Source organism: Danaus plexippus, chromosome 15 (assembly GCF_018135715.1).
Source record: "Danaus plexippus chromosome 15, MEX_DaPlex, whole genome shotgun sequence".
Taxonomy (NCBI): Eukaryota; Metazoa; Arthropoda; class Insecta; order Lepidoptera; family Nymphalidae; genus Danaus; species Danaus plexippus.
Window position 1 is genome coordinate 1,572,687 of NC_083547.1, and position 21,013 is coordinate 1,593,699.

Genomic DNA, 21,013 nt, shown 5'->3' on the forward strand with positions numbered 1-21,013 from the left:
GTGTAAATGATTTGTAAAAAAAAAAATATTAATATTTACGAATGGTTTTAACAATTGTATGTACACGAATATTACTACTTGTAATCATATCTTTAGCTGTATGAGTGTCTCAATCACGGTCATTGTTAGACTTCCTGCCGCGTATAATATTGATGTGTAACAGTTGGAAAATCGTCGATAACTTTGTTGAAGAGGACATTCGCTCGATGAATTTAACGAGTTCTTTTCCGCTCTTCTTTGAGGAGCGACAAGCCCGAGGCAAGCCATTGAATCTTTTGTAAGAAATTGCGAGGCATCATTCTATTTCAACTAGTATTGCTATTTATAATATATGAACCGTTTTTATAATGAATTTTTTTTTTGTGAGTCGTACGGTTTAAAAGATTAACATTAAATCTATCATTTATTTCACAAATATATATATCAATTATCTTAATTAATATAAAATAATTGTTACATGTTACATATGGTTAAATGATTTTTTTATAATTACAATATAATATGGTAAAAAAAATTTGAACTTTTTCAAAATTATAATTAATGGATGTTTTACAAATAATTGACGCGTCAACTTTTCCGTCTTTCTCGAATTTCCATTTTCCAATTGACATTTTGATTTTAATCAGTGGCTAGATCAATTTCATTCTTTGTTATAAGTATGATTCAATATCTGTAAAACATATATCATATGTGTGTTTAAGTTATCAGTAATGATGTCTGGTGTCGAACAATAGTTGATCACACTTGACCGCTAGAAGCATTCCGGGTTTCTTTTTCATTTAGCTTTTCCACTTTTATTTACCTAAATAAGATATAAATCGATAAAAGTGAGGGCTAAACACCAACCAAACATTCATAACACAAAGGCTTAAATTACTTAAATTTATTCGAAAAATTTTATGAAACAAGCATTTAAATAATATCTGTAAAGTATAATAATACAAAGCTTAAAAGTTGGTATTAAATTACAAATAACAAAATGGTTAACGACTCTATATTTAAAGTATAATACATTTATATTTATTCAGTTTCTCATTAATGTTTTCGTTTTTTTTTTACCAAGTATTTTAGCTATTCGGTGTCTATATTGACATTTATGAGATCTAAGATTTTCGCGAGTTTTATTCATTTAAATGAAACTAATATTTTTCGGATAAACTACGCTTGATTTATTTTTATAAAAAACTACATACTCCCGTGATCACGGGCTTTCACATCTCGTCTGCCCGTGATCACGGTTGCTGAAAAGTAACTGAAAAAAAAACCGTCGGGAGTATGTAGTTTTTTACAAAAATAAATCACGCGTAGTTTATCCGAAAAATATTAGTTTCATTTAAATATATTGACATTGTTCAACAATAATGTTCAGTTTTAATATTTAGTTTCAAATAAACAGTTATTTTTTACAATTAGTCCAAGTGTCTAGCCTCTAATATTGCAGTTAGACAGCCAATTACACTATAACCATAAAAATATTTTATAAACAATCTAGTCGCAATGTATTACGATCCAAAATTCCTTGTGTGACATTTCGTAAACAATATTCTAGCTAGAGTGCTTGGAGTATCCATTTGCCTCATCATAAACAAATGGAGGCAATAGCAATCATGCAAATAAGGAATCGTTGTTACCATTGCAAATATGTTTCAGATGAATGAACAAATTTGTGTGCGCTTTTATGAATATCCCATTATTATTTATACTTATCATATTAAACTATGTCAAGAAGTAATTTTTTTGGAACTTTTAAATAAAAAGGATAAGAATAGTCTGGCAAATTCATTATTTTTATTAAAATAAACTTGTTCTGCTCTCAGCTTTATTAAAAGCTTTGTATTTATCCCACGGGAAGCTATAATAATACCGGTGTATAAATAACCCTATCTTTCCCTTACAAAGGACATACATAAACATATGTAAAGCAGGCTACCTGTACAAATAATAACACCTGAAATTTTTTGCATTTTTTACGTCACTAAGAAATTGTTTGATTATTTTAAAAAAGGTTTTGACTGAATTTAATTAAAAAAAATGTGATTTGAAAAAGAAGTGTTATTTCTAAATAGTCTCTAAGTGGAACGAGGCCGAGGGCATTTCGAGATCACAAGAAAATTACACGCTCTGTAGTTTTAACATTTTGGCCTAAGTCAAGAAGAAGGAGCTTAAAGTGTTGTTCCAAGAAAGATAAGCTTATCCCTCACATTTTTGCAGTCCTCCTTACTTAAGTATTTTCATGTCTAGTTTTTTTTTGTTTTATAAGAATTATATATTTATATCGATATTTCAAGCTACTAAATGTTTTAAAGTATGACTATAGTGTAATTTATTCGGCGAGGGGAAATAACTGGGTTTGAGTAGAATTAATAAAACTTTCCAAACTTTTTAATTAGAATCTCACTGGAAATTTTAATATATAAGAACATTGAGATATAGCTTGGAATACATAAATTTTCTTAATTTAAGTAAATAAACGAATATTAAATGCAAAATAAAGGTAAAGATTTTTTTAAATTAAAATTTATATTCATAAGATTTTTCAAACACACGAAAAAGTATAACAAAATTTAACTATGATCTAGAGTAATTGCTTTGGAAAATAAGCTAATCTTGTTTGTTGTTAATTATAGCTAATTGATACTAGAGCTTAGTTTTAATTAAGAGAAATTCTAGTAGGAAAACTCTTAAGATTAGTAACAGATATACATGAGAATAACAAATGTCGTTTCAATGAAATTTCTTTTACTTGAAATATATAAAACAAATAAAAAAGTGGGAAGCTCGCTCTTTCTTTCTATTAAATCAAGTATCCAAATAATTTTACTACTATTTAGATGTGGATATCAACAATATAAATGAACGTGGCATTTAATTTGTTTGATGCCAAACAGTAGTCGAGCAAGCTAATGGCTAAATTACAATTGGAAAAAATCAAAAGAAATAAATCCACGTCATGGCGGAAGCTTTTTCGACATTCCTAAGCAAAATAAATTTTCTTATATTTCTAGGAAGTTTTATTTTGTTTAATTAAGTTGATACGTATGTATATCAACTTAATTAATAATCACTATAATTAGCTACTTAACTCTTTGCAACGTTTCATCAATAGAGCTTTCTTAAAAAAAACTATTTCATTAGTGGTGTTTTAAGTTATTAAAAAACAAACAGACACTCTAATTTTTTCCATTCTATTTCCTAAAGTGGCTGTGCAAGTGACTTAAGTTAATCCTTCTTACATTGGCTACTTGCCAGTCAAATGCTAGCGAAAATTGATCCAGCCAATCAAAAGATTAACTGGAACAAATATACTCATCGATAAAAATATTTAACATATAACTTTTTTGGTATACATACCCTATGTTTACACCGAAAAACAGTTGTTTTAATTAAAGAAGTTGTTTAAATTTTACAACCAGAAACTCCAACTTTCTCTTTATTAATCAAATGAAACCAATATAATAAAATGCAATTATTTTAATTAAGTAGAATGTATGAGCACAACGTATTAAATTACTAGATAATTCACTTATCATTGTATAAATAAATTACTTAATAATAGAGTTTATCTTTTAAAAATAAAATGAATAATATAAACAGTATTTTTTATGGTATAATTAAATATAGAATATAAATCGGTAATACATAAGAAATAATTAAAGGATTGGTTTATCATTAACATCTTTATCTTCTAGCTTAAGCCAGCTCCTTAAACCTTCGACGGGATGACCTACTCTCCACTCTTGCCGGCATCTGAGATACAATAAAGTTTGTATTTTTTCCTCAAAAATGATAATACCATTGGCGTTTCTGTAATAAAGTTAAATTGAACTATTATTTTAAATGGAAAATAAATTAAAGCGCCTACAGAGTTTAGTTTATCTACCTATAACTTTTATTATATTTATTCAGTAAGAAGTTTTTTTGCGGAGCTTTAGTAATAGAAGATACTATTATACGTCTTTCACTTCAAATATGTGTTATACGCGTTAAATTGATATTTCCTCTTACAAACGAATTAATTTGTTGATGAATTGCTTAAAATCTTGAGACTATCCAACTTATAAAACGATCTCATGATACTTCTGTATTGTAACAGCAGTATCCAATAGCAAAGTTTAGCAGATTTATTGAATTGAAAAGTATTTGCGGGGATTCAAATAATTTAATTGTATGAAAAGTCCGCCAACTTCATGAATTCCATCTTACTATCGCTTGAAAAATCAAATTATATTGCCTTTATTAAAGTGGAAATTTGCTTCTATTTTTCTTACACCATATGAAAGTAGACATTTTAAATTTCTTAACGTTACTATTTCATTAATTTTCTCTCTCCATTAAATTACAAAAATGTAATTTATTTTATTTTATTGTTGTTATTATTACATCGGAGTTCATTAGGAGACGAGTATTATTGCCCCACCGCACTGTTTTCCTTATTGTCTCGGCTCTATTATCTGTGAAGATATCTTTATAATTAGGAGAACGTTTATACTATCGTAATGAAAAATTCTTAGTACATAAAAATTTTGTAAAGTTTTATTGGTTTTAGGTATAGAATTTTTATCATCAATTCTTCATTGAAATATACGAAGAATAATAATATTTTATTCATTGAAATAATACTTTAATTATATAAATTTACTTACGCTTTCATTTATAGTCAGGTGACACAGCAAAGGTAAATCTGCTTATTTGGATAATTGAGTTAATTGACGCGTAAAAAAAGGAAGTTAAAATTTAAATTTTTGTGGAAAAATTGGGACGAAATTTAAATAATAAAGGCGGTCGACACGATAAATGACAGAGTAAAAGTGCGATCGTTACTGTCAGATGCATGTAGCGCTGGCAAAGAAAACCCGTTATTAATAGCTGAGGGGTAACTCAGGGGCTTCCGTTGGGAAATAATATATCGTGACCTTTCGCAACTACGGCACTTGGAAATGTGGAGCGAAGTAGGGTAGGGTCATAGTCGACAACTTGGAATTACGTCCACCTAAGAAGTGTGCTCCTCTATAATATTTTGATAATAGAATTAGAAATATAATACATTCTAAATCGTCTTATCATCACAAACCTCCAATTCAACCCAGCTTTATATCTTCCCACAGAAAAGAATATATCATTGAATTTAAATTTAGTTTTGTGTTGTCATATTGTTATGGACAAAACATTTTTTTATATTTTTCTGTATGTAAGTATATGTATTCAATAAGTATTATTTGTGTATACACTATATATAATATTGAGTTATACGCCGCCCTACATTAAGTAACTTCATAGATAGTAGACATTATGAGATAATCTGGTTATTAACTTTAACTATCCCACCCTTAACTTAATGAAGTATCCGAATCTATCCTTCTTTACCCTGACCCACTTACTGTTAGAAACTGAGATTTGATTACCATCGATTTGAGGAATTCAGGTGTAACTATATAAATGTAAAAAATACCATATATCAAACTGCTTTGGAACTTATTTTGAAGTTGGATAAAAAAATGGGCTGAAGAAATAAAAGTATCTCGTATAAAACGGTTTTTTTTTTAACTAATAACAATGATATCAATATAGAAGTTTCGTCGTTTTATATAAACAGCAAACTCCTCATTTACTAACATAGAATATTTTGGGCATTTTGAATACTCGTATCTTGATGTATTATAAATATGCATTATAATGGGAGTATCTTTCACATGTAAAAGAACTCGGTTGTTATAAAATGTATTAAGTGTACTTTTTCCTCCGTTTACCCTTTGGTACTTCGGTAAGATTAAATATAAATAGTCTGGTAGGGTCTGGTAGGGTTACGAAATGAAATTAAAAAATAATATGCTTCCCGAAGCCGTAAGGTACCGTTTCTTATTCAATACGCTTTGAATGATATAATTTATAGGGTTTTGTATAATTAGTTTTTTATTTTACATTTGATAAACTGATATAATTTTTTTTTTATTAAAGGTTACTATTTTAAAGTCTAACTTCAATACTAATCTCTGACAAGACATTGATGTTCTGATGTAAGCCTTCACAGGATTTGCAAAACCTTAAGTTTATCATACTTATTGCTAATGAATTTGCAAGTAACTCATAAAGATCCATATAAAAGTAACTATTTAAAAAATGTAAATATGAAATATTTTTTTTATAAACGTTATAGAATTTCTGCTTGTTCTCAATTAGCTTTTAAAATAATAGTTATTTCGAAGAAAATTAATTAATTATAATTTTAGTTTGTTTTAATATTCACATTGTTTTGCATGAATTAGGTTTTATATTATATTATAAGTAGCAAAAGTTAAGACTGCAGAAATAATATCCAAAGTTTAATTAAAGCTGCAAATGAGAAAATCTTTTAGTACAAGAATGGTTTCAAGGCGATGAGTATTATTATTTTTAATGAAAATAAGACGGCGTTGTGCTCACATTTCACATCAAAAACTTGTTCACATTCCTTAGTGCTACTATAAATATGCAATTTGAGAATAAAATACAAAAGATTTACAAAACAGGGACATACAACAATCCCCACTGAATTTTTACAAGTGCTTGACACATGACTCTCGACTTAAGCATTACACAATCGCATTGTAACAATGCTTTATACAAACCACATACAATCTGATTATTCAAGTCTGCTGACCCGTAGACTTATCCAAATGTGACAGAGATTTGCCTTGTTAGTGTTGATTCTGAAGTAACTGCAAGTGCTCTTGGGATCGTTAGGATTTCAATTAATTTAAAACATGTTGGTTTTTATGTTTACAAAATGTCATGAATGAGGGCGGAGGGCAGTAGGTCTAAAAATATTTTATAACATATAGTTTTATTTGATTTCGTTTGACTTTCAATATAGTGTTTTTTTTTTTTAACTTCGCAAACTCTCAAAGGCTTTGTCTCTTTATTGAAATGAAAGTTGTAAAACGACATTTTCTACCTTCTATTTTTTTAAACTCTCAAAACACAAAGGTTGTAACTCTGATAGACAACGTTAAAAGTAAACTTAAATTCAGAAATATTAAAATTATTCAATATATAATAAGCTTCATAAAAGTATAAATAATACTGACCATTCATCTAGTTAATAATCGTATTTCTAGCCTAGCAGAATCCTTACTTTACTAAACATTTATTTTGTTATATATAACTTAAGCTAAATATTTATATGTAATAGGGATATGTTTGATTACTCGTATATTATAAAATGTTAAAATATATACAAAAACTGCAATTATATGATCCACTTTTCCTGGATATTTATTTTAAACCACATTGTTACGTGTTTCTAATATATGATACTTTAGGACAACAAACATAATTTAAACAAATTCATAGTTTTTTGATTTATGTCATATTTGGATTACTTTGTTGTAATTGCCATTTTTATGTCTTTAAAATATTCACGCATAAAATATTAAGTGAAAATTCAATTTTTAGGTCGTGCCCGCTTTTAAGTAGGGTCAAGGTTGAATATAAATAAGCCTTCAACAACATTGACTCCAGAAGAGCATAAATATTAATGCCCTTAAAAATTACTGTGAATTAACTCGCAGTTACTAGGCCTATAAAATAGATATTTTATTTTTCATTTACAATAATTTATGTCATTAAATTTCGCTGAAATGTGTTAAGCTATTATATTCTGCTATTCATTTAATCATAAAATAATTTCATTCACTTCATTAATTTTTTCACTCACGCAGACTTGTTAATGGTTTAAAATTAAGCTAAATAAAAATAAATTCAATTATGTAGAGGAACTGGTGGCAAACTCTTCAACTCCAAATGTTATCACTGCTGTCAATTTTTACATTTAATTTTTTGTTACCGATGCACATTAACTATTTAATACTGGTTCTACGTCAACGTCAATATTGGATTTTGCTATTGTGGACGCTACCATTAATGCCATGTCAGTCACAAGGGATTGTTTTTGTTTACGTGGGTCAAGTTGATCGCTATAATAGATGTTATTTTGTATTTATTAACGTATACAGTCATTCAACTAACACTAACATAAATGAAACAAAAGAGGTCTTAGTTATTTTATATCAAATTCTCATTAATTTTGTTAACACGCTTCTAAGAGTTTACTTTATAAACTACGGATAGTCAGAAATTTCAAATAGCTTCGATTCCCGGACTTTGTTTTACAAATGCTATAATAAATACGTATTTACATTGAATTGTATAAATAGCAGCATCTATATATTTCAGAATTAATGGCGCTCGAAATAACAATTAAAATACTTGTTATTGTTTGAAGATAGCAAACTTCTTGATATTCAAAGTTTTAACAAAGTCCGAAGTAAACAATACCGTGTTATTTGTTACAGGATTAAATGCCGTGAAGATAGTGAAAGTAGTCGTACCCGAGATAATACAGTACGGGGTACAAGACGCTGTGATTTTGGACTGTGATTACACTTACGGTAACAATACATCAGGATTGGTGGTAAAATGGTTCTTCAAGAACAAAGCGCGACCCGTGTATCAATGGATTGCAACGCAGAAACCGCAGGATATGGGTATATTACGGGGTCGAGTCGACTTGACTTATCGAGCGTCGAACGATCCATTAAAAATGCATAGAGCGTTGCGTATAGTGAAACCGAATACGGACATTTCGGGCGACTATACGTGTGTCGTATCTACATTTATGGAAGAAGATTCGAGAACAAAGCAAATGATTGTTTTTGGTGAGTGATTTTTTATGGATTTTCAATATTTTATGTTGACGGTAGTGAATTTCGGATAGCGTTGTAACTCAGACATTTCTTTTTTATATCAGTAACCTATATTTGTTAACTATTGATATAAAATGTTCTTGAAATATTACGAGATTGTTGATCTCACTACGGTTTCTGTTGAAGTTTAGCTAGCACATAAAGGTAATTTTTTAATCTTAGGTGCTATACGTGAATATTTATTTATAAATAGTGCCTCACGAAATAACTTATGAGGTTGTAACCAATCACCCAAAAGCATTCACAACAAGGAAATTATTTTCGTATTTAGACTGGCTCATTGTAAAACGTTTACGTCATATAAGAAAAAAATATTTTGAATATAATCCTCATGAAGGCATTTAGCATTTATACTAACATGATATTATAACCCTGCTGTTTCTTATATTTTACTTATTATATGCTTATAACATATAAAGTGTTCGGATGTTTTCCCATACATAAATACTATCAGGTTAAAGTGATATAAAATTTATGTTTATATGTAATATTTGTATTATTCTAAAAAAATAAAATATGAAGTATATATCAAAGAGAGGATTTTTAAATTTATCAAGTTATAAGAGTATAATTTAATGCCCTATTGCTTGATACATTTTTGTATTACAATAGTATTAACTTACAGGACCAATTAAGTATAAAAAATATGTCATGTTCCTAACCACATAGCAACATTTTACCGCATTTAGGTTTTATTTATGCCAGCATCTGTTATCCGCTTCGCATCTCTTTTTATGAGCAAAATAGTCGTAAGGCTTCGAGAAAGAGTAACAGGAGGCTTATTGTCATAAACATCACCTCATGCTTGGATCTACATTTCTCAACATGGTATTCCAAGTTTATTAACATTTTATTATTTGACGGAGTACTTTAAACAATAAAATTTTAATAGACTGTTTCTGAAATATAATTTGCAGTATTGCAATGAGTTTGTCCTCCTCAAGACTTTTTTAAAATCTAACAGTGCTGTATTGTAAGAAAATTTATTGTTTACTTTAAATAAAATATAAACGGGTTCCACACCAAATCAAAATATTTATTCCTATCTCATTTCCGCAAAATCTTGTCACTAAGCATTTGACTTTAATTGCTTATAATTAAATGATAAAATTGACAATAGCAAAGTTAATAATCTCTATGTTAGTGTAAGAAGGAATATAATATTTTTTAATTTTAATACTCCTGACAAGTAGGAACTTCGTGTTCGGTGGAGATAAGCTTTTTGCATAAGGGGTATGTCTATTTATTCATTCTGTTTTTATACCGAAATCTGAATATTTTACAGTGATCCTTTGTTATAACCTGAGATATACTTGAAGTTAGATCAATGTATTTTAGTAATTTTTTTGTTCATATTTAAATTTTCCTCCTGATATTTTACAATGCTTCTGCAAGGACTATCCTCTTAAGCCACCTTTGTTAGAATGACAGTTCATGGTGCGACGAGTTTTTGAGGCAGCCTCATCATGTTAAACATAATGTAATCATGTTAGATATTTAATTTGCCTTAATTATATATAAATTAGGAATAATAATTCGATATAACGTTGCCACACACTTTTAGTTAACTGTATTGGTGTTAATTTTAGTAATACTATGGATATAAAAATTCTGGCTACCAGCTAGTATCCTCAGCAGAGTATAAATGGTTTTTGTATAATAAATCATCTGACTGATATTTAACGCTTCTTTAGAAGATGTAGAGGTTTCTTGATTGCTTTGCTAATAGCTAAATCTCGCTCTAAATTCTCATAGATTTCCGAGTCTGGTCTATAATACATTCAACTGATATTCAAATTTCTCACCCCTTAGGGTTATTATCGCATCTAACAAGAATACTTTAGGTCTTCTTCTCCTATCTTTTTGCACATTTATCTAAAGCTAAAAAAAAGTACATTTTTCAACTTGGTGTCAATATTTTTTTATAAGAAATATATATCTCGTTATTATATTAACAAATATTATTATTATTAACAAAAATGGTAGACAAACTTTCCAAAATACGTATTGTAAAACATTTTTGAATTATTTTATATAATATTAATAAAAAAATAAAATTTACGACTGTTAAAAAGGTATTTCCGTTGCCTTTGTTATATTGTCGGTACAAATTTTTCTGGGTTTAGACTTTTTGCTATAACCCCTAAGGTAAGAAGAGTCACGTTGTCTTGGCACAGGTCCCCAATTAGTCGATCTGATAGGTAATGGAAGGACCAGCACAAGAAAGTGTCGGGAGTCTATCTAAATATATATTATGGTAAGATATATGTATGATATATGAGGTGCTGTTCAACTGCAACTCGAACAATTATTGATTTTGTTTTGAAAAGCTAAAATTGGGCACTATGTCACTTTAACTCAAATACTCTAAGACCAAGTGAGTTATTCAATATTCTCATTTTTAGAACACAGAATACAAAATTTATAATTAATAGTATATTATACAAAATATTTGTGAAATTTTAAAGTATACTTTAAGCATCTGACTTTTATTATTGAACGAAATATATAAAAAAAAAATCTAAAATACCATGGTAAGTAACTTTTTAAAACAATTCTCGTTCCGTAAAATTTATCTTGTGTTGTCAATTTAAAGCACCGTATAAAGAATGTCAATGTATACATTGCACGCTGCTTTCAAAAAGTTTGTGACAGTCCAAGGATTTATGTACATATTTTTAATGGAAAAGGTAAAACAGGAAGAATGGGTAGTACTCACATATTTGCGATAAAATATTTCATATAATGATTGCAAAACTTATGGAAATACTGTGAGCTATTTCAGTTTTGATGAATGGGAAAGGAGATAAAGTGACAACAATTTATTGAATTTGTTTTATTATTATGCTTTTTCTGTGTCCCAATCCCAAATTTATTTAATTTGTTTTTTTAATAAGTAATAAAGTTGTAAGATGTTGTAAGTTAGTAATTGTATAAATGAAAAATCTCTAACGCAATTAGATATTCTAATGAAAAGGGATAAAAGCAACTGAATGAAATACAATTAATGCCAAGAAATTGTTTTTAATACTGCAAAACTTTGTTTTGCTACTTTAGCAAATGATGAACAAATATTTAAAGTAACTAATTGGCTTAAGTAAGTCCTTCTATTTTATAATTCTTTAAAAACTATATATATATATATATATATAATTTTTTTATATTTAATAATAAAAATATATTTTTTTTAACCGACAGAATATAAACGGTCATTGCCCAAAGGCAAAACCTAGCACTGAATTTTTATTTCACGTTATTCAAATCAGAAAAAGTACTTTTGACTCATCAAGAACGCCGCACTCAGATATTGGGAAAGTCAACAAAAAAACTTGCAATGCACAAATTGCATTTCATCTTCTTATGTAAATTATTTTTTGATTTCAAATTGCTTTTGAATAAAAGTAAATATATTCATGAACGGCTCTAATATTCCAGTGAAATATATATTATGTTATCATTATTGCAAGTTACGACCGCCAGTTAGAAGTCACATTTCCCAAATTCCCTCATTAGACCTAATGTCTCAGAATAACTTATTCCGGTATTTTCCTTATTCCATACCTCATTCGGCTCTAAAAAATATTTTATGTGTAGTTTTGAGAAGAAAAAAGTTTATTATTCCATATGTTTTGTAAGACTTTAAAATTTAATGAGAAAAATTAATTAGTATTATAAAATATTTAAACATGATTTTTAAAATTAAAATATCTCTTGAGATCTATAGTAAAATTAAAATAATCTATACAATAAAATTAAAAGTATTATGTTATTCTATGCAACATTTTAATTTTTTCATTATTAATAATTAGATTTTTTGCAATATTAAGCAATAAAATCGCCTTGTTTTATATTTACTTTAATTTACAAGAAATATTTTTGTATACTTATTTCGTATAGATGCAGTTCACTCTAACGTTTATTATTTTTTTTCCATTATTCCCATATGGCACGTTATTTTTTAGGATTTATTATTATTTCAATAATATTACTTTATCAAAATAAACAAAAACACAACTCGGTATTGTAAAAGTACAGTACAAATATTATATTAATATATGTATGTACTAAATACTTATTATTTGTATAAACTTTGATAATGTATTAACAAAATTTTAAGGTATTTCATTATCATGTGTTGTATCCTCATAAGTGTAATATTTCAGTACCGGAGACGAATTTCCGTCTGATCCAGAACAAGACCGATGACGACACAGTGAACGTCATCTGTGCGGCGGATGGGGCCTTCCCTGCGCCAAACCTCACTCTTGCCACACCGGAAAGGTATGCTTACTGTATTTCGTTATAGATGGATACTTTATTTACCAACAATAACTCTTCTATACATCAAATAATGCGAATATTTTACCAGTAATATATGTTAAGCATAATGCTCGTAGGTATTTATTCCCATTTTTCTAAAATTTACTGAGTAGGCCACATAATATATTTCTGTAAATTTAACCAACCACTTCTAGTTTGTCTTAGTTAATTACTAGAATAAATATACAATTGTCATCATTGTAAACCTTATATAGATGGTTATATAGCTTGGTCATACTGGTAATATATAATACCTCACATTTTTCCTTGTAGTTTCAGTTGCACAAGAAAAATATATTATCACAACATATTACTGTGTGCTAGGTACAAACCGTAGCTATTTAGATGCCACATGGCCCGTAAATGCACTTTCTGCTAATGCTACATCATTTGTAAATGACACTTAAATAATTTTCCCGCAACGGTGTGTACCGACACGTTTATCGGGACAAGCTAATTAGTTACCCTCAAAACAGTTCCCTGGTGTATATAAAATTATGAAGGATTCTCTATTCCAATTTTTTTTTTCTATATTTATCTATAAGGTTTTTCAAATAATTCCACCGATGATATAATTTTATTTTTTTTTCTCTATCATACTTAGGAACAACTTGAATTGTTTTGAATATTTCTTTTAATGATTCATAATGGATCTTCAGTTAATTTATTACGTATTACGTATTTAGTTAGTCTAACACGAATCCTGGTTCTATATATATTATATATCAAGTTGATGTATTAAAAATTATAAGTGTAGACGCATCTTTACTGATGTAACATTTTCAAAAATATAAATTTTTCATAAAACTCACTTTCTAACTTATTAGAATAGTTATACGAAATCTTGAAACATCTTAACTTTCTTAATAGAAATAATAAAATTCTAACATATTTTACGATTAGAATATTATATTTAATTTTATAAATTTATAAGAGAGAGATATTCAGAATATTTTAAGCCGATTATGCTCTCTACATTTATTCTGATATTTTGATTGCCACAAGATGATGTAGCTTCTGAAATATAATTTAGTATTTTTGGGAGAAAGAAAGATGTATTTAAAAAATAATTTACTTTAACCACTAGCCTATCAATATATTAGGAAACTGGAAAATTACTGTGTTTATCTTTTAATTAATTATTTATCGAGAACATGACGCTTATATGTAATTTTAGTGTCTGATATATTTTTCTATATAAATGTTTATTTTTGATATCAAACAGGACATTTTATTGGAAAATAAATTAGTGATTTCTATTATTACTTCTTTTATATATTTGAAGGTTATTTAATTATTCACGAAGATTCCAAGAAGTATAATGACATGCAAACCCTGCGGTACACTTACAATTGCAACAAAGGTTTTGGAAATAAAACTAACAAATACATGTACTATTTCTTAGTTTATGCAAGATAATTTTAATAGCATTCTACAAAATTCATAAAAACGTCTGATATCTTTCAAACTTAATAAAGCTAGATACTTGGTAATGATAATAATATTATACAGCCTCTAGAAATGTTATAAAAATAACTGAACGTAAGATAATAATATTTTTCAAAACATTACCTGAAGCGATTACTTATAGTAATATTCCAGATATAACGCAATGTTATTTTCACTTCACAACATAATCAAATAGAATAAGATTATAATACTTGATGAAGCGGATAAGCGGGAAAGCGGGAATTTATTCTCTGTTTACCTTTTATACAGACGGTGTTAACGGCGAGAAATAAGCGCATATTTTTGAGAGAAAAAAATCTTAATGTCCAATAAGATATATAAAAAGTATATTATAAAGCTATTTTCTTGTTGATGATGGAAATATTTACGACATAAAAAAAAAATTCATATTTGTGACTTAAATTTTAAAGCGATATAAATAAAATTTACGCGTAGGTAGACTATTCTGTTTTCTCTTGATAGCCAATTTACAATATGAATATTGTTCGTAAATAACATTAAATTCGAGTTTTATAATATATGATGGCTGTTAAAACGATACAAATGTTACCACAACATAAATTTCATTATTGAACACGCTCTAAATGCAATTATATTAATGTAACTATTTGCCGATGTGTAATGTCATGAAAAAAAAAATAACCATCTATTTTGAGTTTTATTATACTTTATATTAATTAAATAATTCTAAAGATAAAGGAGTCCCGGTTATACTTGAAAGGAATATTACGTTTCATTCAAATTAAGCACATTTTGTTAAAATCATATACACGACTAGTTATATACGGCGAACAAACCAAATAAAAAAAATTAATAAAGGTAAATTAATTCAGTTACATATATGAATGTATATTAAAAGCACGAAGAGTTATTTAATTAATTTTTTTTTTCGATAAATTAAAAATCTGTAAACCTCTCCTCAAGAAATAAAGCTTTTTTAACATTTTTATGTACAAGAGTAACCAATTCTTTTTGTACTCTCAATTTATAAACTTGATTAATCTAAGAAACAGGCTAAGGGTAGCCATAGCGAGCCAAGTGCATACCAAAGTGGTTATTGCCTGATGTATTAAGTCTACTGTAGACAGTAGCCGCATTGCAGTGCATTCGTGTAATAGTTAGTATTATATCTGAAGCCAATTAATGGCAAAATTGTAAATATCGATGCCGAAATATTTGCAATTGTAATTTGTGTTCAGATAAGAAAATTCGCTTGTATTTTTGCAAAATGTTGTTATATATCTGACGATAACGCTTTTTAAATATAAAATCGTCGGAAAAGACATTATTGGTAACATCTTTATGTACAATTCCTAAATGAACTAGCTAAACAACTTTTTGATAACATTTTAATGTTTCTAAATCCAAACTACAAGATAGTCAGATTTTTTAAATTCAGTGTTTAAACTATAATATTGTTAAATTCCAATCGAATTGTTGTATTCACCTTAAAACTACAAAAAATATATTTTTTTTCAAAAAAACTTTTAGATGTCACTGTTAGGAAAAATAATTTTTTTAAATTAAAATCCATTTATTTTGTAACTATTTCAAATTACTTCTTTTTGAAAATGCTTCGATCTTTTATTCTATATTTAATTACAGAATCATGGCTTCTAATGTGTTTTTAATGTACACTATTTTGTTTGAGCCTGTATTCTGCAAGGTGTGATTTACAATAAAATTTTGAATGGACCATAAATTTCTGAAAAACTTGGCAACGTTCTGAAAGTAGAGATTAAATCCGGTCGCTTTCACCACCTGGTGCCACCTGCCAACTTTCTTATATTTTAATAATACGGTTTCATATTTCTTCCACCAATGCATTTAGATAAGAATTTACCTGAGAAGACACTATAATTTTCATAGGACGATGTAGACTTCATGAAAATATCATAGAATCAAAGGTCATAATAACAAAGATTTTATCTGTTTTTTAAAATGAATTAAAAGTAAACGAATTAATTTTAAATATTACATAAACGTTTAACAAGGTCTAAGGTTCCTTTTATTTAAGAAAAATATTACCAGAAGCACACAGAACTCATTCAGTTCCATGAATGTAAAAACTGAATCAAATTCCAATTAAAAAACAATAATGAGATCTAAGACTTTCGCGAGTATTCATTTAAATAAAATTAATATTTTTCGGATAATACTACGCGCATTTTATTATTTAAAAAAAACTACATACCGGGAGTATGTACGTTTCGGTTACTTTCCAGCAACCTCTCGTCTGCCCGTGATCTCGGTATAATCCGAAAAATATTAGTTTTATTTCCATAATAAACCATAATTTAAAACATGTGAATTTGTAATTATTCTATTCTTTTAATATTGATATCCCTTCAAAGGCGATTGGACGGCGTTTCCCACAGTCTGAAACTCGTGAACGGACGATATTCTGCCGTCGCGTTTGTTACGCTCCAGGACGCTGATCTACCTTCGCCAGCCGAGTTTATATGCACTTTACGGATACCCCTTGCAAATTACGCTGTACGAAAAGAAGCTATATATTATCCAGGTAAGTTAATTTTCATTAAGTAATCATCAATATATAATTCCTTAAATTACAACCTTAAGTAATACCATAATATAATATCATATGGGTTTTTATTTTCACTTAAGTGCAGACGCAGCAATTATTAAAAACTAAAAATCTAGACGCCTGTTCAATAATAACTCAGGCAATTATTCCGCTGGTAATGGTGAGTAAATAATGTATAAAAATGTGGAAATGGCAAACATCATTCTAACCGCTATCGTAACTGTTAACAGTTAAATGTAATTTGCTTGTTTTTTGTTTAATTTGAAATTATAACACGGAAACCAGTGGCATAAAGCGGCATGGACATAAACAGAATTCTATTTATTTATTTAAGACAAGCAATTTAACCGTTTTATAAGTCCACGAATGTCGTTAAAGCGGCTGTAGGTCTGAAAAGAATAAGGGAATGGTAATATATTTTAAAGGTAGGCACAGAAATAACAATTTTGCGGTATAATTTGCGGGCGGGCCATTTAAGCTTTTTATCAGCGGAAAGTTTGTGTGCACAGCTATCTAAACTGGGGATGAGATGAAACATTTCCTGCAGTGAACCTCTTGAATAATTTTATGCTTCGTTAACTCCATTGTTATTATAAAAAATCTCTAATAGAATAGTAGATATAACATTCCTTTGTATACAATCGTGTTGAATCACTTATATTATTCCCTATATAATGAAAAAATGAAGATAAAAATTTTCATTCAATAAATAGAAGATAAATTGCTTCTCACTTTCACGCATATTAGAAGTGCTTCTAAAAGGCATTATTAATATTTATACTATTTTTAATTTCAATTAAAAAGTGTTAAGCATGATTCTATTCGTACAAAGAAATAAACAAATTACATGTGTATATTGAAATTGTATAAGATATGAAATTGATTTTTAAACTGTCTAAAATATTTTTATAAATTGTTTTCCTATGTTTTTTATTAACACAAGTGATTGAATTTTATGTAATTCTTATAAATAATTAAGATAAATATAATCTCTTTTTAACAGGACCTATAAGCACTACCCCGGAGATGCCGACTGCTGCCGATATGCAGCTTGCAGCAGCGGTGGGGTCAGAAGGTATTTTTACGCGTAGATCTTTGAAACAATATCAATAATTAATAAACTCCAGCATTAATTGCTACTTTTATATCATAATGAGCGTTGAAAGTTCAGCAACAAATGAATTGGGTTCATAAGACTTTTATATTATTTATTCATGAAATTTATCCTTAATTATGGATAAGAATTGAGTTCAAAACGAGTTGCTCTGAACTCTTTACAAATATTTAATGTTTAAACTCAACACCTACCCTTTGTTTGCAAAAAAAAATATACCCCTAGCGGAAGGTTTCGATTTTATTTCAGCAATTAGTGCAGTTATTTAACTAAAGACAAGCTTCGAGATCAAATTATACTGTGTAAGCAATGGCAACTTTGATAGAGGTTGTCTTAATGAAATTAAGTTAAAGATCTTAATGTGTATTAGAGTGTTTTTTACATTTTTATAAAGTGGTGTCTATTATTAGTGTATATATTTAGAACAAACCTAGGATGTAGTTAATACATAAAAACGAAATATACAGAAAATACTAGAGAAAATACAGACTCACATTTCTCATATTACATAATTACCATCTATATATGTTTGTTCTTTGTTTTAGGTGCAAGTTATCACGCTGCTGTATCAATAGTCCTGCTATCTCTGGCTCAATTATGTTTTTAAAGTAAAAAGAAACAAGATAAGAAGGTACATTTTTTTTAAAAACCCATTGAATAGTTATTAAAAAAATATTCTGATAGTAAATCTTTGGATATTTGTTTCATGTTTTGATTTCAATATTTCAGATTTCTCGCAAGATGAAGGTTGCAACACGTCTGCATATTTAGATATCTAGTCATGATGTCCAAAGTTACGAAGATTACGTAAATTGTTCAGAATTCTCGGCATAAAAGCTTTTTGTGTACTAATTAATACTAATTGCGAGCTAAGATTTACCGTTAACTTGATATTTTAATGTAGTTAACAATTTGTACAGATTATATGAAAAATGAATTTCCATATTATTAAATATTTTTCATAACAAAAACATTAATATAATTGTAAATAGCATTACTTGGGATATATCAATGTTTGTTATTCACGGTGTGGGCCTAAAATTGGACGTTTTGTAACTAGGTGTTAGCTAAGATACGATTATAGTATTATATATTATAAAAAAATTCTTTAAATAAATTATTCAGATTTGAATAAAAGCACATAGTTAAAATTGGTACTATTAAAATTATTAATTTTAAAATTATAATTATAGAAATGAGTCTCTCATACGTCATTTGTATTATACTCCGGTCGTAATTATTTGGATTAGGAAATAATATTCGACAGCCAAATTCCCATTCAAAAGTGATACATTTGAAGTATATTAAAGTGAAAAGTTGAACTTTCAAAGTTGAGCATCACTTTTCAGAATAGGAAATGGAAGGCATTTGTCTGTCAATATGACGATCTGAGGTATTCGTTGCCATCGAAAACTTTATTACATTTCACTCACGACAGTATCGTGAAATTTTATAGAAATGTCTTTAAGTTTATTTCGATGTTTTGTGATATGTTTCCTGTTAAAGAATTTTAAACACAAATGTTAGTATAGTTAAAATATTATAACTGACATATAATTTTAGACAAAGCTTCGAGTGTGAAACACAATCTAGTTATGAAACGTCTACTGTATTATAAGTTAGTTTTGTTGTATTTAGTATAATTTTCCTGACGCTTATTTCATTAGCATATTTAAGATCACACGCATCATACTTGGAATGTTAAATGATATAGAGTGAAACCAGATTTATTTTCACTATGGGTCTTGGAAATTTCCTTTTCATTATTATCACTACGGCTGGCAACGTTCGGTTCGTGGCAGAAGTTATATGAGATACCTGTAAAGAAAATAAATGATTATAAGACCCTGAACCGACTTCATTAGCAACGGAAAAAAAAATGTAAATGATACAAATTATTCATAATATTATACGCTGATGAAAAACCCTAACTTGAATAAATATTTTTATCCGAAGACTTCGTTTCAAGGAAGAACCGAATGTACCAACTGTAAAATATTGAAAGACCATGACGATACCAAAGCAAATAGTGTTAGTCATTGATTTAGTACCACTTGTTAAGCTATGTGGTAAAAGAAAATCAGTCAATATACGTATATGTACAAAGTCTATGTCAAAATAACTTTTGTTAAGGTTTATGAAGGATGATGTTATTCTTCAGAAACAGGGTATCGTGATTTTTTTTTTATTTTTATTTAATGTAATAACTTATAACTATATAAACATGAATTTATGGACAATATTGTAAATCTAAATTTAGATGTTTGCCCTTATTCTTAAATCCCATAAGTATTTCTCTCCGAGACTTGGTATCACTGTGCTTGTAGTTAAAATTTTTTTGATAGTGATTTGGTGTGATTGGTAAAGTAAAAATTACAACAATTTTTAAAAATTTGTTCATGAATAAGGGCCCCTGTAAATATTTGTATCGAAATTTATATTGTAAGTTTTTTTTTTAATTTAAGAGACTTTTTGTTAATTCGCTGTGCATATGCCATTAATGGATAAAATCCAATCAAAACTTTTTGTGGGTTTCGAAAATAAATGAACCAGTCGTTGTGTAATCTGCATTTTTATTTAAACATTAAAGTTATTCTCAAACGAGTGTTAGCTGAAAACATAGTAAACGCTGTGTCAGATAACTATTTTTAATTTAAATATTCCTTGCAAATAATTTTTAAAATAACTTATCACATATACAATGATATGTTTCTTTGTTTTAAAAAAATACCTACTACATTTTAAAATAAACCCTTGTTTTAAAATTTTACAAGTAAACTTTATTTGCAATAATTTCATGCTTATTAAGGGGAAAAGATA

General features: G+C 28.0%; 1 protein-coding gene across 1 annotated transcript in view; it reads left to right on the forward strand.

Annotated features, from left to right (window-relative positions):
- Nucleotides 1-20,757, forward strand: part of LOC116766445 (uncharacterized) — a 40,436-nt gene extending 19,679 nt beyond the window's left edge. The window contains exons 2-7 of the mRNA XM_061522969.1: nucleotides 8,331-8,693; nucleotides 12,905-13,022; nucleotides 16,886-17,055; nucleotides 18,083-18,154; nucleotides 18,739-18,824; nucleotides 18,923-20,757. Coding sequence (XP_061378953.1) covers nucleotides 8,331-8,693; nucleotides 12,905-13,022; nucleotides 16,886-17,055; nucleotides 18,083-18,154; nucleotides 18,739-18,800 — 785 coding nt within the window. The 3' untranslated portion in view covers nucleotides 18,801-18,824; nucleotides 18,923-20,757. The remainder of the gene's footprint in view (nucleotides 1-8,330; nucleotides 8,694-12,904; nucleotides 13,023-16,885; nucleotides 17,056-18,082; nucleotides 18,155-18,738; nucleotides 18,825-18,922) is intronic.
- The last annotated feature ends 256 nt before the right edge of the window (nucleotides 20,758-21,013 follow it).